The sequence below is a fragment of the Lithobates pipiens genome, unplaced genomic scaffold (genome assembly GCF_037356315.1).
Source record: "Lithobates pipiens isolate NorthernLeopardFrog02 unplaced genomic scaffold, aLitPip1_a1.2 Scaffold_23, whole genome shotgun sequence".
NCBI classification, from domain to species: domain Eukaryota; kingdom Metazoa; phylum Chordata; class Amphibia; order Anura; family Ranidae; genus Lithobates; species Lithobates pipiens.
Window position 1 is genome coordinate 19251389 of NW_027507785.1, and position 16141 is coordinate 19267529.

The 16141-nt window shown below is 42.3% G+C and overlaps 1 protein-coding gene across 2 annotated transcripts in view; it reads left to right on the forward strand.

Annotated features, from left to right (window-relative positions):
- The window catches only part of LOC143927233 (transient receptor potential cation channel subfamily M member 2-like), a 228756-nt gene that overhangs the window by 123171 nt on the left and 89444 nt on the right, over positions 1-16141 (forward strand). For both annotated transcript variants that reach the window (XM_077451228.1, XM_077451229.1), the window contains exons 17-18: positions 3876-3932; positions 14760-14964. In XM_077451228.1, the coding sequence (XP_077307354.1) occupies positions 3876-3932; positions 14760-14964 (262 nt within the window). The remainder of the gene's footprint in view (positions 1-3875; positions 3933-14759; positions 14965-16141) is intronic.

The following is a 16141-nucleotide window of genomic DNA, read 5'->3' on the forward strand; positions in this document are numbered from 1 at the left end:
CATTGAATCTCAGGCAGGGACTGTTCTGGATCCGTGACTATAAGAATCACATCATCCGCGAATAAATTGATTTTGTGTTCCATGCCTCCTAGGGAGATTCCAGAGATTTGTTTGTTAGACCTGATGGATACTGCTAGGGGTTCCATAATGAGATTAGATATAAGTGGGGATAGAGGGCAGCCTTGTCTTGTACCGAGATTAGGAAGGGTATAGATAGAGTATCAGTGGAATATACTTGGGCGGAGGGGTTGGAATACAAGACCATAATTGCATTGTGGATTGGGCCTGTAAGGCCAAATTTGTGCAGTACTGCTGAAAGGTATCCCCAGTGGACCCTATCAAATGCCTTTTCGGCATCTAGGGATAGGAGAAGGGAGGGAACTTTAGAAGTGTCTACGTGGTGAAGAATGTTGATCATTCGTCTAGTGGCATCTGAGGCTTGGTGGCCTTTAGTAAATCCAGATTGGTCTTGGGAGATAAGGGAGGGGAGTAGATTTTCAAGTCTATTGGCAATAAGTCTTGCGTATATTTTGACGTCTGTGTTAAGGAGTGATATCGGTCGGACGTTTTTTGGGGAAGTTGGTTCTTTTCCAGGCTTGGGTAGGGTTACTATCATGGCACTTAGCATTTCCTTCGGAAATGTGGCGGATTTGGCTGTTGAATTAAAGACTTGGCATAGGGTGGGGGGTAAAACGTGTTGGAATTGTTTGTAATATTCCCCAGTAAAGCCATCTGGGCCAGGGGATTTGGAGTTAGGCAATTTTTTGATTACTTTTAGAAGTTCATCGTGAAGGGATCATTCAGAGAGGAGAGTTGTTGTTGAGAAATGGATGGGAGGTTTGTTTTGTCTAGGAAGGCTTGAATCTCTTCAAGGGAAGGTTGTTTGGTAGTTGGTTCGTTTTTGAGGTTATACAAGTCTTCATAGTATGTACTGAAGGCGTTCGCTATTTGGTGTGGTTTGAGAAGTTTTTTGTTGGCGTGGGGGTGGTGTATGAAGGGAATTTTAGTTTTGTTCCTGTATCCTTTGACTTGTAAAGACATTGCTTTACCAACCTCGTTACCTGTTGTGTAGGAGGTTGCTTTAAGTACTTTGTATGATTTCTCATACCTTTCAAGGAGGAGGGACCTTAACTCATGGCGAAGAGTAAAAATTTTTGCCTGTAGGAGCGGAGATGGACTAAGGTTACCTCTTATCACAGCATAATGAGCATCCCACACCACCAGCGGGTCAGACACTGAGGTTTGGTTGAATGAGAAGAATTCTTCTAGTTGGTGGGTAATGGGTGTCAGATAACATGGGGTGTTGAGGAGGTAGTTGTTTACTCCCCAGATATGTGTTGGATTGGGGTGAGTCTGTAGATATGGTGAGACCGATGGGGGCGTGATCTGACAAGGTGGTGGTGTGAATTGTAGAGCTCGATATCTTTTGCAGTAACCATTTATCGGCTAAGAATAAATCTATTCGAGAGTAGGTGTTTTGACGCGGCGAAAGGAAGGCGAAATCCCTCTCGCTCGCATGACAACAACTCCACACATCATATAAATCATTGGCAGTAATAAAATTATCCAACGGAGAAACATGGCGTTTAGATGTAGCTGTGGAGTCCAGTGAGTTGTTCGGGACTAAATTGAAGTCGCCACATATTAATAGATTTTTTTTTGGTATTTGCATGCTTTACGCAGTGTCTTTCTGAGGAAGGTCAATTGTCCAATGTTTGGGGCATAAATAGAGACTAGGGTATATGGAAAATTGTTAATCGTGCACACCAGAAAGATGAACCGTCCATCGGGGTCTATAATACTTTGTTGCATATGAAAATTGACAGTGTTCCTGATAGCAAACAGTCCTCCTCTTTGTTTCTTGGGGTAAGAGGTCTGAATTATGGGTGGGAATTGGCGATGTTGACACTTAGGAGAAGCGTTGAGTGCAAAATGGGTCTCCTGAATGCACAGAATGTCACAGTTGTGGGATATCGCTGTCTTCCAAAGAGATGCCCGTTTCGCTGGGTGATTTAGTCCTTTTGCGTTAAGGGAGAGGATTGTGATCCCCATGATGGGTAAAGGTATAGAGTGTCAGTGAGGTGTGCAACTTATAGTTCGCTGGACGAAGTTCGGTTCTCAAGGATCCGGGTGATTGGTTGATTCGGAGAAGGCGATAGTAGGAAGGTTCTACTAGGATAAAATACAAGTTAGTTGTGACGATCACAGGCAGCTGCAGGTTGACGTCTCGCGTTTGCCCAAGGTACCAAGGCACACTATTATTAGGGAGGTGAGAAAATAAAATTGAAAAAACAAACAAGTAGAAATAGAACAAAAGAAGAACAAGTAAAAGACAGGTAGGTCAGTGGTGGCTAGCTCCAATGAGCAGTTTACCAGTGTATGGGGGATAGTTCGGCAAGTAGATGGTCGAGCGCATTACCAGACCGGTCTGGGATGGTCGCTTGTAGCAGTGTTTAGGTGCAAAAGTCATTGGTGCTTGTTTTTGAACTTCTCCCAGCCCACTCCAAAGGAAAAAGGGTTTGGTTTTTCTTGGGAGTTCGGCAGATTGTGAGGGGGCTCAGGTATGATTCCCCAAGCATGTAAGAGCTTCATGCCTCCTTCCAGGGTAGAGATGGTATGTGGCATACCATTATAGGTGGCTAAAATTGTGGACGGATGTCGCCATTTATACACGATTTTGTGGTTATTCATAGCTTTGGTGACTGTTTTGAGCTGTCTCCTCAATTGAAGAGTATATTGTGACAAATCTATTATTTAGCTTGAAAGAAATGCACCCTCAGAAGGACATCTCTGGGGACCTCCGCTTCTAGGTGTCGGGGTTTGGGCAACCTGTGGATGCGGTCAATAGTGAGCTCTGTTGGGGATAACTCAGGGAGCATACTTGAGAACATGGTGCTGGCAAAATTATGTAGTTCTTTGGGCTGTACAGACTCAGGAATTCCCCTTATCTTAATGTTATTGCATCTGGAGCAGTCCTCAAGGTCCGCAAGCTTTGCTTTGATCCAGAGAGAGTCATCCTTCTGTTCAGTATATTCAGTACATTCCTCCATTTTGTTTTCCATAAACAACATTCTGTTATCCATGTGTTTCAGTTCTAATGAAAACTAGTTAATTAAGGTAGATAGGTTTGACATGAGGGAGGATTGTAAAGACAGTAGCATGTCCTTCATGGTGGTATCTAATACCGGTTGCCCTGATGTTGGGAATTGGGGTATTGTGGACTGAAGTGAGGAGATAATAGGGATGTCATGAAGGCCTGTACTTACTGCGCCTGCGGCCTGGTGTTGCAGATCCAGCTTCATCCTCCATTTCGCTGGGCTTTGTGCTTCTGAAGTTGCCGTTGAGGAGTCAGTGGGGAAGAAGGTCACCATTCCTGGGTGTTGATTAGGTGCATGGGCCCCAGGCATATTAGAATAGTCCAAAGCATGCCGCGCTGTTCCACCGGCAGCGCCATCTTGGGCCCTGTTTTGCAGGCGGTGGGGCTGGAAGGAGAAGGATTTGAGCCGCTTCGGGCTCTTCTCCTGGTTCCTTTTGCGGGACATCTCGTTTGTGGGGCACGGGAGGAGCGATCGTGATACCGCTGTGCCGGTAGTCGCTGGTATGGAGCCCTATATTCGCTTCCCGGCCAGTCTAGTTGGCGAAGCTCACAACTCAGGTGTCTATTTAAGTCCGAGCGCAAGCCACGCCCCATGAATGTGCTTTTAACAAACAAGAATGCTGCATATTCCCATCTTCTTACAGTTACAGGAAAACAAGACATACAAAGAGCAACAAATCTGCATAGTGGGGACATTAATAAAATGTTTTGTTATGCTTAGATATGTACTCTGTTTCTATTGCTCTATTTCAGACAATTCTACCTTTTTTGTTTGTAGGAAAGGGTTTACAAATTCCCCATCATTCCTCAATGAAGGACCAAATGAGAAGAAAGGGTAAGGCAGAGCAGATAGACTGTTATTATTTTACAAACTCATGATTAAAGATTATTAGTGCTGACAATGACAGCTACTGTATATGTCTGGGCATAGATTTGTTTTTTTTCAATCAGCCACAGAAAAAAATACTGAGCCCTTCCCATCCAAGTTACTGTGACACTGATTGGTGTATTCTGACATTGGAGGAATCGCCACAGTCAGAATACAATAGCACAGCGAGAATTCCTCCTCTGTCATAATACACCAATCAGTGCTGCAGTCAATTGGCTGCAACTACTGATTGAATGAAAATTTTCCAACATTCCTGATTGGCAAAAGTCAGTTGTGTGGTTAACTTCTTTTGTGCTTAAACAGAAATGGATGTATACAAACTTGGCTGGTTCCTGCTGAACCAGCTGAATTTTGATCCATGTATGGCCAGCTTAACCATTTAAGGACCGGGCCTATTTTTCAAACTTGTTGTTTTTTTGCTAGAAAATTACTTAGAACCCCCAAACATTATATATTATTTTTCTAACACCCTAGAGAATAAAATGGCGGTCGTTGCAATACTTGCTGTCATACCATATTTGCGCAGTGGTCTTACAAGTGCAATTGTTTGGGAAAAAATACACTTTTTTTAATTCAAAAATAAGACAACAGTAAAGTTAGCCTATTTTTTTTTTTACATTGTGAAAGATGATGTTATGCTGAGTAAATTGATACCCAACATTACACACTTCAAAATTGCATCCGCTCCTGCGATGGCGACAAACTTTTACCCTTAAAAATCTCCATATGCGATGTTTAAAAAATTACAGAGTTACAGAGGAGGTCTTTCATATGCGGACGCTACTCTCATATGTGTTTGCTTCTGCACGCGATCCAAGAGGGATGGGGCACGTTATTTTTTTTAATTATTATTATTAATTTTACTTTTTATTTTTTATTTTTACACTGTTCTTTAAAAAAAAAAATGTAAATTTTTATTCCTATTACAAGCAATGTAAACACCCCTTGTAATAGAAAAAAAGCATTACAGGACCTCATTAATATGAGATCTGGGGTCAAAAAGACCTCACATCTCATATTTACACTGGAATGCAATAAAAAAAAAAGTTGTTTGAAAAAAAAAATGTCCCTTTAAGAGCTATTATTATTATACAGGATTTATATAGCACCAACAGTTTGTGCAGCGCTTTACATCATGAGGGTAGACAGTACACTAAGGGTCCGTTCACACAGGGGCAACTCAGATCCGACTTCAGGTCGCCCCTAGTCGCCTCAGGTCGGACAACATTTAAAAATCAATGTAAGTGAATGAGAGCCGTCTTAATGCACACTACTGAAGTCGCTCCGACTTCAGAAAAGGTTCCTGTACTACTTGAATCCAACTTGTAGGCGACCGGTACCCATTAATTTCAATGGAGGTCGCCTCCAAGTCGGATCTCCGTCTATACGGAGGCGACTCTGTTAGAATTATAAGCTCTCAAGAGGGAACTCCACGTCCTCCACGAACTCCATGTTCCCCCTCCGAGAGCATACCAGGCCCTTAGGTCTGGTATGGATATTAAGGGGAACCCCCTACGCTGATAAAAAGGCGTGGGGGTCCCCCCCAGATCCATACCAGACCCTTATCCGAGCACGCTACCCGACCGGCCAGGAAAGGGGGTGGGGACGAGCGTGCGCCCCCCCCCCCTCCTGAGCCGTACCAGGCCATGTGCCCTCAACATGGGGGGGTGCCTTGGGGGAAGGGGGGGCCGCGCGGCCCCCCCACCCCAAAGCACCTTGTCCCCATGTTGATGAGGACAAGGGCCTCTTCCCGACAATCCTGGCCATTGGGGTTCCCCTTAATATCCATACCAGACCTAAGGACCTGGTATGCTCTCGGAGGGGGGACCCACGCCAAATTTTTTTCATAAATTTGGCGTGGAGTTCCCTCTTGAGAGCTCATTCTCTGATTGGCCACGGCAAAAGTCGCCTGGCCTGGGGCGGCTTAAAGTCATGTTGTAAGTCGCCCCAAGTCGTGTTCAGGTCGTGTCCAAGTTGCCTCCAAAAGTCGTGTTGAAAGTCCTGTTGCCTCTGTGTGAACGGACCCTTAGAGCTTACAATCTAGAAGGGAGGGTCAAGTTGAAACAAAAAAGGTAATAACTGTTGGGGATGAGCTGAGAAAATGAAAATACAGTTGTTAGGTGTGGGTGTGGGTAGGATAGGCTTCTCTGAAGAGAAGGGTTTTCAGGGATCGCCTAAAAGCTAATAAAGTAGGAAATAGGTGGACAGATTGGGGTAGGGCATTCCATAGGATTGGAGAGGCTTTGGAAAAGTCCTGGAGGCGGATATGGGAGGAGGTGATGAGGGCGCTAGAGAGCAGGAGGTCTTGAGAGGAACGAAGAGAACGAGTGGGTTGGTATTTAGAGACTAAGCTAGTGATGTAGCTGGGGGCAAAATTGTGGATGGCTTTGAGCTATGGGCAGTGACATTTTGACGTCGCTTCCGACCTGCAATTGTATGGAGTCAAGCGGAGGCCATCTTACCCTCATTCAGCCTCATGCCAAGTAGGGTAGAGGACGTAATCACTCCACTGCCAGCTCCAGTAAACGGCGGAGAACACCGGAAAGCGGCGGGAAGGGGGGCCTCTCCCGCCACAGACAAAAGTGATCTCGTGGTGAAACCGCCACTGAGACCACTTTAATCTAAAAGCTGACCACCCGCCGAGGAAGAGGATACCAGGGTTATGGCAGCTAGCTGCTGCCAGAACAATGATATTCCACTTCAAAATGCCGCCGTATAATGACGGCAGGCGATCCATAAGTAGCTAAGCTGTGTAATTTCCATGTGCTCTTTTTCAGGTGCATCTCAAAAAATTTTAATATCATCAAAAAGTTAATTTATTTCAGTAATTCAATTCAAAAAGTGAAACTCATATATTATATAGATTAATTACACACAGAGTGATCCATTTCAAGCATTTCTTTGTTTAAAATTTGATGATTATGGCTTACAGCTAGTGAAACCCCGAAATTCAGTATCTAAGAAAATTAGAGTATTACACATTTATTAAGATTTTTTTTTTTACAACACAGAAATGTTGGCTTACTGAAAAGTCTGTCCATGTTTAGTATAGTATGCACTCAAAACTTGGTCGGGGCTCCTTTTGCATGAATGAATGCATCAATGAGGCGTGGCATGGAGGCAATCAGCTTGTGGCACCCCTGAGGTGTTATGGAAGCCCGGGTTGCGTTGATGGTGGCCTTCAACTTGTCTGCTTTGTTGGGTCTTATGTCTCTCATCTACCTCTTGACAATACCCCACAGATTCTCTATGGTAGGGATATGCAATTAGCGGACCTCCAGCTGTTGCAGAACTACAACTCCCATGAGGCATAGCAAGACTCTGCCAGCCACAAGCATGACACCCAGAGGCAGAGGGATGATGGGACTTGTAGTTTTGCAACAGCTGGAGGTCCTCTAATTGCATATCCCTGCTCTATGGGGTTTAGGTCATGCAAGTTTTCTGGGCAATCACGCACAACGATCCCATGATCATTAAACCAGGCATTGGTACTCTTGGCAGTTTGGGCAGGTGCCAAGCCCTGCTGGAAAATAGAATCAGAATCTCCATAAAGCTGGTCAGCAGAGTGAAGCATAAAGTGCTCTAGGATTTCTTGGTGGAGAGCTGTGCTGACTTTGGACTTGATAAAACACAATGGACCAACACCAGCAGATGACATGGCTCCTCAAAGCATTGTCGACTATGGAAACTTCACACTGGACCTCATGCAATTTGGATTTGGATTTTGTGCCTCTCCACTCTTCCTACCGACTCTGGGACCTTGATTTCAAAATGGAATGCAAAATTTACTTTCATCCAAAAAGAAGACTTTGGACCACTGAGCAACAGTACAGTACTTTTTCTTCTTAGCCCAGGTAAGACGCTTCTGACGTTGTCTTTGGTTCAGGAGAGGCTTGACACAAGGAATGAGATAAGGTAGTTATAACCCATGTCCTGGATACGTCTGTGTGTGGTGGTTCTTGAAGCCTTGACACCAGCTGTAGTCCACTCCTTGTGAATCTCCTTCAAATTCTTGAATGGCATTTTCCTTCACAATTCTTTCAAGGCTGCAGTTATCCCTGTTGCTTGTGCACCTTTGTCTACCAAAATGTTTCCTTCCACTCAACTTTTCATTAATATGCTTGGATACGGCACTCTGTGACCAGCCAGCAATGACCTGTGACTTGTGACTTTCTCTCCTTGTGGAGGGAGTCAATGACTGTCCTCTGGACAAGTGTCAAGTCAGCAGTCTTCCCCATGATTGTGTAACCTACTAAACCAGACTGAGAGACCATTTAAAGGTTCGGGAAACCTTTACAGGTGTTTGAGTTAATTAGCTGATTGGTGTGTGACACCATGGGGGTTATTTACTAAAACTGGAGAGTAAAAAATCTGGTGCAACTCTGCTTAGAAACCAATCAGCTTCCAGGTTTTATTGCCAAAGCTTAATTGAACAAGCTGAAGTTAGAAGCTGATTAGCTACCGTGAACAGTTGCACCAGATTTTGAGTGTACTAGTTTTAGTGAATCTCCCCCCATGAGTCTACAATATTGAATGTTTTCACAATATTCTAGTTTTCGGAGAAAGAAATACCGGTACTTGAAATATATCAGCCTGTGTGTAATAAATCTAATATGAGTTTCACTTTTTGAGTTGAGTTACTGAAATACATTAACTTTTTGATGATATTTAATTTTTTTGAGGTGCACCTGTAGAGATACATCATTAGAGCTTTATAAACACAGGGGGCAATTAACTCTTTGGCCTGTAGCTACATCATCGTCCTCTTTACAAACTCTGAACTGGGGACAGACCCATACATGTCAGCCTTCTACAGCTGTCCGTATCGGCCACCTAGATATCAGCCACCCAAGTCACTTACCATCATCTCACCACAAACACCTGAACGGCAGCATCCAGGTTCTGATCAATTTCCATTCAAAAACTTCTTTAATCAGTTCCCGACCGGCGCACGCCGATGTACGTAGGCAGAATGGCACGGGCAGGCATATTGGCGTACAGGTACGTCCATTTTTAAATGCCTCCCTGCCATCTGCCACCTGTATATATGTGTGTGTGTGTGTGTGTATATGTATATATATATATAATGTCAGCAGAATTGCACGGCTGGGCAAAGTAACGTACCCGTACGTTACTTTAAAATTCCCGCTGCACGTGCACATGCCTGCCGCGAGCTCCGTCACCAGACCCGCGGACTCTATGTCCGCGGGGATACCCACGATCGTGTCACGGAGCTGAAGAACGGGGAGATGCCAATGTAAACATGGCATCTCCCCGTTCTGCCTAGTGACAGGACACTGATCGTCTTCTCCCTGTCATCGGGAGCAGCGATCAGTGTCATGTCACTGCTAGCCCCTTCACTGCCAGTGACATTTTTACAGTAATCAATGCAATTTTATAGCATTGATCGCTGTATAAATGACAATGGTCTCAAAAATGTGTCAAAATTGTCCGATGTGTCTGTCATAATGTCGCAGCCACGATCAAAATCGCTGATCGCCGCCATTACTAGTAAAAAAAAAAAATTATTAATAAAAATGCCACACATCTATCCCCTTTTTTGTAAACGCTATAACTTTTGCCCAAACCAATCAATAAACGCTTATTGCGATTTTTTTTTTACCAAAAATATGTAGAAGAATACGTATCGGCCTAAACTGAGGAAAAAAATTTTTTTTATACTTTTTTGGGGATATTTATTATAGCAAAAAATAAAAAATAATGTGTTTTTTTTTTTTTGGTTTATAGTGCAAAAAATAAAAATCGCAGAGGTGATCAAATACCACCAAAAGAAAGCTCTGTTTGTGGGGAAAAAAGGACGTCAATTTTGTTTGGGTGCAACATCGCATGACCGCGCAATTGTCAGTTAAAGCGACGCAGTGCCGAATCACAAAAAGTGCTCTGGTCAGGAAGAGGGTAAATCCTTCCGGGGCTGAAGTGGTTAAGGTGAAAAAACCATGAGGGTTTACAACTCCTTGAGTACTGGGCATTCTCAGAGAATGTGTAACAAAGAGCCTTCTACCTTTAACCACTTCAGTACTGGAAACTTTTACCCCCTTTCCAGCTTTAAATGCTGGCACACTTTGAATAACAATTATGCAGTCATGCAACACTGTACCCATAAGAAATGTTTAGAATATTTTTGTCACACAAATAGAGCTTTCTTTTGGTGGTATTTAATCACCACTGTTTTCCTGTGTTTTTTTATTTTTTTTTATTTTATTTTTTTTTCTTTGTTTTTTTGCTAAACAAACAAAAACGACAGAAAATTTTGATGAAAGCAAAAAGATGTTTTTCTTTAGTTTCTGTTAAGGAATTTTGCAAATAAAAAAATCTTTCTTCATAAATTTATTCACAAAATGTATTCTGCTACATTTCTTGGAAAATAGACAGTCCAAGGTATTTAGTAAAAGGCATGGCGAGTTTTTTTAAAGTCGTAATTTTGTGTCACAATTATTTGGAAAATTAAGAAATTTTAAATATACTGTCACCAGCGTAAAACAGTACAGCGTTATCATATAAAGGGTGTGGCAGTGATCAGGGACACTGACTGGTGACGGTATGTAAAAAAAAAAAAAAAAAAAATAATAATAATAATAATAATAATAAATATGTATTTTTGTTATCTTTTTTTCTTCTTTTTTTTTGCAATATTTTTTTCTAATACACTGTGACCAGAGCAATACAGTTACATAGTTACATAGTTAGTCAGGTTGAAAAAAGACACAAGTCCATCCAGTTCAACCAAAAAAAATAAAATAAAAATAAATAAAATAAAATATACTATACATACATATACACATATACATACATACATATATATATACATATATATATACACTCATACATACACACATACATATACCAGCCCATATACCCAATTCTATACCCACAGTTGATCCAGAGGAAGGCAAAAAACCCCAGCAGAGCATGATCCAATTTGCTAAAGCAGGGGAAAAAATTCCTTCCTGATCCCCCGAGAGGCAATCGGATTTTCCCCGGATCAACTTTACCTATAAATTTTAGTACCCAGTTATATTACGTACACTTAGGAAATAATCCAGGCCTTTCTTAAAGCAATCCACTGAGCTGGCCATAACCACCTCTGCAGGGAGTCTATTCCACATTTTCACAGCTCTTACTGTGAAGAAACCTTTCCATATTTGGAGATGAAATCTCTTCTCCTCTAGACGTAAAGAGTGCCCCCTTGTCCTCTTTGTTGACTTTAAAGTGAATAACTCGACACCAAGTTCCCTATATGGACCCCTTATATATTTGTACATGTTGATCAAATCCCCCCTTAATCTCCTCTTATCAAGAGTGAATAAATTCAGTTCCTCTAATCTTTCCTCATAGCTGAGTTGCTCCATGCCTCTTATCAGTTTGGTTGCCCTTCTCTGCACTTTCTCCAGTTCCCCGATATCCTTTTTGAGAACTGGTGCCCAAAACTGAACGGCATATTCCAGATGAGGTCTTACTAATGATTTGAACAGGGGCAAAATTATATCTCTTTCTCTGGAGTCCACACCTCTCTTAATACAGGAAAGGACTTTGCTCGCTTTGGAAACCGCAGCTTGGCATTGCATGTTATTATTGAGCTTATGATCTACCAAAACCCCCAGATCCTTCTCCACTATGGATTCCCCCAGTTGTACTCCCCCTAGCGTGTATGATGCATGCATATTCTTAGCCCCCAAGTGCATAACCTTACATTTCTCAACATTAAACCTCATCTGCCACATAGTCGCCCAATTAGACAGAGCATTGAGGTCGGCTTGTAAATTGGTGACATCCTGTAAGGACGTTATTGCACCACATAGCTTGGTGTCATCTGCAAAGACGGAAATGTTACTCTTGATCCCAGACCCAATATCATTTATAAAGATATTAAAAAGTAAGGGTCCCAGCACTGAACCTTGGGGTACACCACTCATAACCTTAGACCATTCAGAGTAAGAATCATTAACCACTACTCTCTGAATTCTGTCTTTTAGCCAGTTTTCTATCCATCTACAAACTGATGTTTCCAAACCTGTAGACTTTACCTTACACATGAGCCGTGTGTGCGGAACTGCATCGAATGCTTTTGCAAAATCCAAATATATCACATCCACCGCCACCCCTCTGTCCAAGTATACCACGCCCACCGCCACCCCTCTGTCCAAGGTTTTACTTACCACCTCATAAAAAGAAATCAGGTTTGTCTGACAACTTCTGTCTTTCATGAATCCATGCTGTCTGTTGCTCAAAATATTTTTTTCCTGCAAGAACTCATCTATGTGGTCTTTTATTAATCCCTCCAGTATCTTCCCAATTATAGAAGTTAAACTAACGGGTCTATAATTACTTGGTAAAGACTTTGTTCCCTTTTTAAATATAGGCACCACATTGGCCCTGCGCCAATCCAGTGGTACTATTCCTGTCATTAATGAGTCCCTAAAAATTAGATACAATGGCTTTGAAATTACAGAGCTCAATTCTTTTAGGATCCGTGGGTGGATGCCATCAGGGCCAGGTGCTTTCTCCACCTTTATTCTGTCCAAATATTTCTGGACCATATCACTTATGAGCCATTGTGGATTAGGGGCTGCGTCAGTACCACCCCCATTGTGGACATGAGCTCCCCCATGCTCCTTTGTATACACAGAGCTGAAGAAAGTATTTAATAAGTTAGCCTTCTCTTTGTCCCCAGTCACCCACTCCAGATTATTTTGCAAAGGGCCTACATGCTCAGACTTAACCTTTTTACTATTAATATAGTACCATAGTAACAGTATACTACTCTGCAGAAGTGATCTGGATTTTTTTTTTTTACACAATATGATAAATAAATAAATTTCATTTGTTTAAGCAACCATTTTTACTGACAGTGTATTTTGTTGTGATTAGCTGTAACTGGTCAAAGCTAAACACATGGTACAGATTGGCTGTGATTGGCCTGCCTGTATCATGTGTTTCCTGTGACCAATCACAGATAGCAACACAATTCTGTACAATAGATGGCACGAAAGGAAGCCTTCCATTGTTTACCATTGTCATGGGATCTGCTGTGATTGGTCAGAGTGATCACGTGACACTGGCAGTGGGCTGGTGCAGTGATCGGTCATTGGCTGTATCCGACTGACTTTCATTCTAGACATCCCTGCACCTGTCTCGATCTTAAACACATCCACACCAGCCTTCATTACTACAATCTGCATATTGGTCTCCATTTAAATCCTGAATAATAATAATAATAATAATTAAAGACACCCCCACATTAACCTCAATCATAAACATGGCCACACTGGTCTCCATTATACAAACCTTCACACCAGCCTCCATCATAAACACCTCCACGTACCAGCCATCATCACAAACATCACCACACCGACCTTCTTCACAATCATCTTCTCCCCAACCTCCATTATAAACATCTCTAATCTGACTTCCATCATAAACACTTCTATAGCAGCCTCTATTATTAATACCACTACATGAGCCTCTGTCATAAGAACCTCCCTGATGGATTAATTATAATATCCTCTATACCAGTCTCCTTTATAAACACGTTCACACTAACCTTTATCCTAAACTATATCTACAACGGCCTTTAATAAGCACCTTCACACCCACCTCCATTATCAATACCTCTACCCAGGTCTCCAAATTAAACATCTTTACAGTCTTTATATCTTATATTGTCTCAGTCAATTTTCTGATTTTCTCAGTTGGTACCCCACATCCTCCCCAAAACAACCATTCATCAAATCCATTCACATCCTTGGACTCATCACCCTAAGCCCCCATGCACACGGTCGGACATTCCGATGGAAAATGTCCGATCGGACCGTGTTGTCGGATAATCCGACAGTGTGTGTGGGCTCCATCGGACTGTTTCCGTTGGAATATCCGACGGACCAAGTTTGAGAGCTTGGCTATAAAACTTTCCGACAACATGATCCGATCGGACTTTGTCCGATCATGTGTAGAGATTTCCAATAGGACAAAGTGCCACACATGCTCAGATCAAATTCCTAGACCAAAGCTTTTGGCTACTACCCTGAACGTAGTCCCGTCGTAGCGAAATAACGTCAACACGTTCTGAACGATCAGATTTTCCGCCAACTTTGTCCGACCGTGTGTATGCAACACAAGTTTCGGGCAAAATCCGTCAGACAAAATACGATGGATTTTGTTGTCGGAATGTCCGACCGTGTGTATAAGGGCAAAGTCTCCTGGAGAGAGCAGTTCTTTGCCCCTGTACACACGGTCGGAGATTTCCTCAACCAAATCCGTCGGATTTTGCCCGTCAGATTTTGTCCGTCGGATCTTGTCCGAAACTGTTGTATACACACGGTCGGACAAAGTTGACGAAAAATCCGATCTTTCAGAACGTGATGATGTAATTTCGTTACGATGGGACTACGTTCAGGCTAGTAGCCAATAGCTTTGATGTAGGAATTTGATCTGAGCATGCGTGGCACTTGGTCCGATCAAAATTCTCTACACATGATCGGAGTATGTCCGACCGGCCCAGTTGGTCGGGAAATATTTCCAACATGTTGTAAAATTGGGTCCGACGGATATTCCGACGGAATCAGTCAGATGCATACCACACACAGTCGGATTATCCGACAACACGGTCCGATAGGACACATTCCGACGGATTCTCCGACCGTGTGTACAAGGGCTTTGTGTTCTTCTCAGGCCCCCAGTACTGAAGATGATTGTTTCTGTATATTAGTAATGATTGAACTCTGCTGACCAACTCTGTTCTAATTTCTCCTACAGAATTAAACCGTACAGCTGTCTCTGGAAGCTTCAGGCTTTCTTCACCGCTCCAATTGTGAAGTTCTATTATAATGTTGTGTCATATATTGGATTTTTGTGGCTTTTTGCATATGTTTTAATGATTGATTTCCAAACCTATCCATCCTGGAGGGAATATCTCTTGTATATTTGGGTCTTTTCCATTTTTACCGAGGAGCTACGTCAGGTATTGTTATTATATTATATAAAAAGAAAGTGTTGCGCTAAAAAAAAGTATTATGTGCAAAATATGACAAATGTGACTTGTGTATTTTGCCAAGTATAAATTCTGATAATTATTTATCAACCATAAACATGATTAGTGCAATTATAACATAAACATATATATAAAAAGAGAGTCCTTTCATGGAAAGCCAAATGCAATCCCCCTTAGTGCAGAATGGAGAAATGAAAATATCCTTCAATCCATAGAAATATTGAGCATAAACACCCTGGTGCCGACACCGCCACACAGAACAGATGTAAGCTTACCGACTCCAATTGGCCCAAGCGAGCGTACGCTCCAAGGGTCAAATGCGCTTTAGTATCATACAACTGGAGGACACTCCGGCCGGAAAGTGTTAAAACTGGAAACTCAACGCTGAAAATCACTTCTCAAGCCAAGTTGAACACGAGGCCAGTAATCACAGAGCAGGTCACACTCCCCAAAAGGAACCATGCAGAACGAAAGAATGGGGCCAAATAGCGTAATTCCATAAAACAAACTACTTTATTAAAAGGTTATCAAACGTACATTTATGTAGTTGATTGAGCGCTTCTCATATAAAAATTGGCAGCAGTGGAGTACTTCCAACGCGTTTCGTCTCCTTGGACGTCGTCTGGGGTTATTATATTGGATTTTTATAGCTCCATCAGTTTTCTCAGTGTTTTACAAAATAAAATGAGACATTAGAGTTACAATACTGTTCAAGACATGAGGTTTAAGAGCCCCCATACTCTAGTAAGCTTATAAGCTAAAAAGGAAGGGGCAAGTTGTATAAAAGTAAATAACTATGAGGTGAGTTTTCAGGGATTGTCTAAGGGTGGATAGATAGCTATAGAGATTGGGTAAATGAGTTTCAGAGCAGGCAAGAGGCACTGAAGAAATCTTGGAGGCAAGCATAAGTGAAGGTGTAGGGAATGTTAAAGAGTAGAGATTAATGCACCTGGGTTTGGTTTGCAGGAGGTTTGACAAATACCACTGCTAAATGTGGCTTCCTGCTGAGGTTTGGTTTGGAGGGAGGGTGGGCGAACATTTTGCTCTCTGAATGCCTAACAGGCAAAGTTCAGACTGAACCTGCTCATCCCTATTAAAGAGCAAGTAGTCATGGGAAGAGTGCAAAAAATGTTGTCCCCCCCCCCCC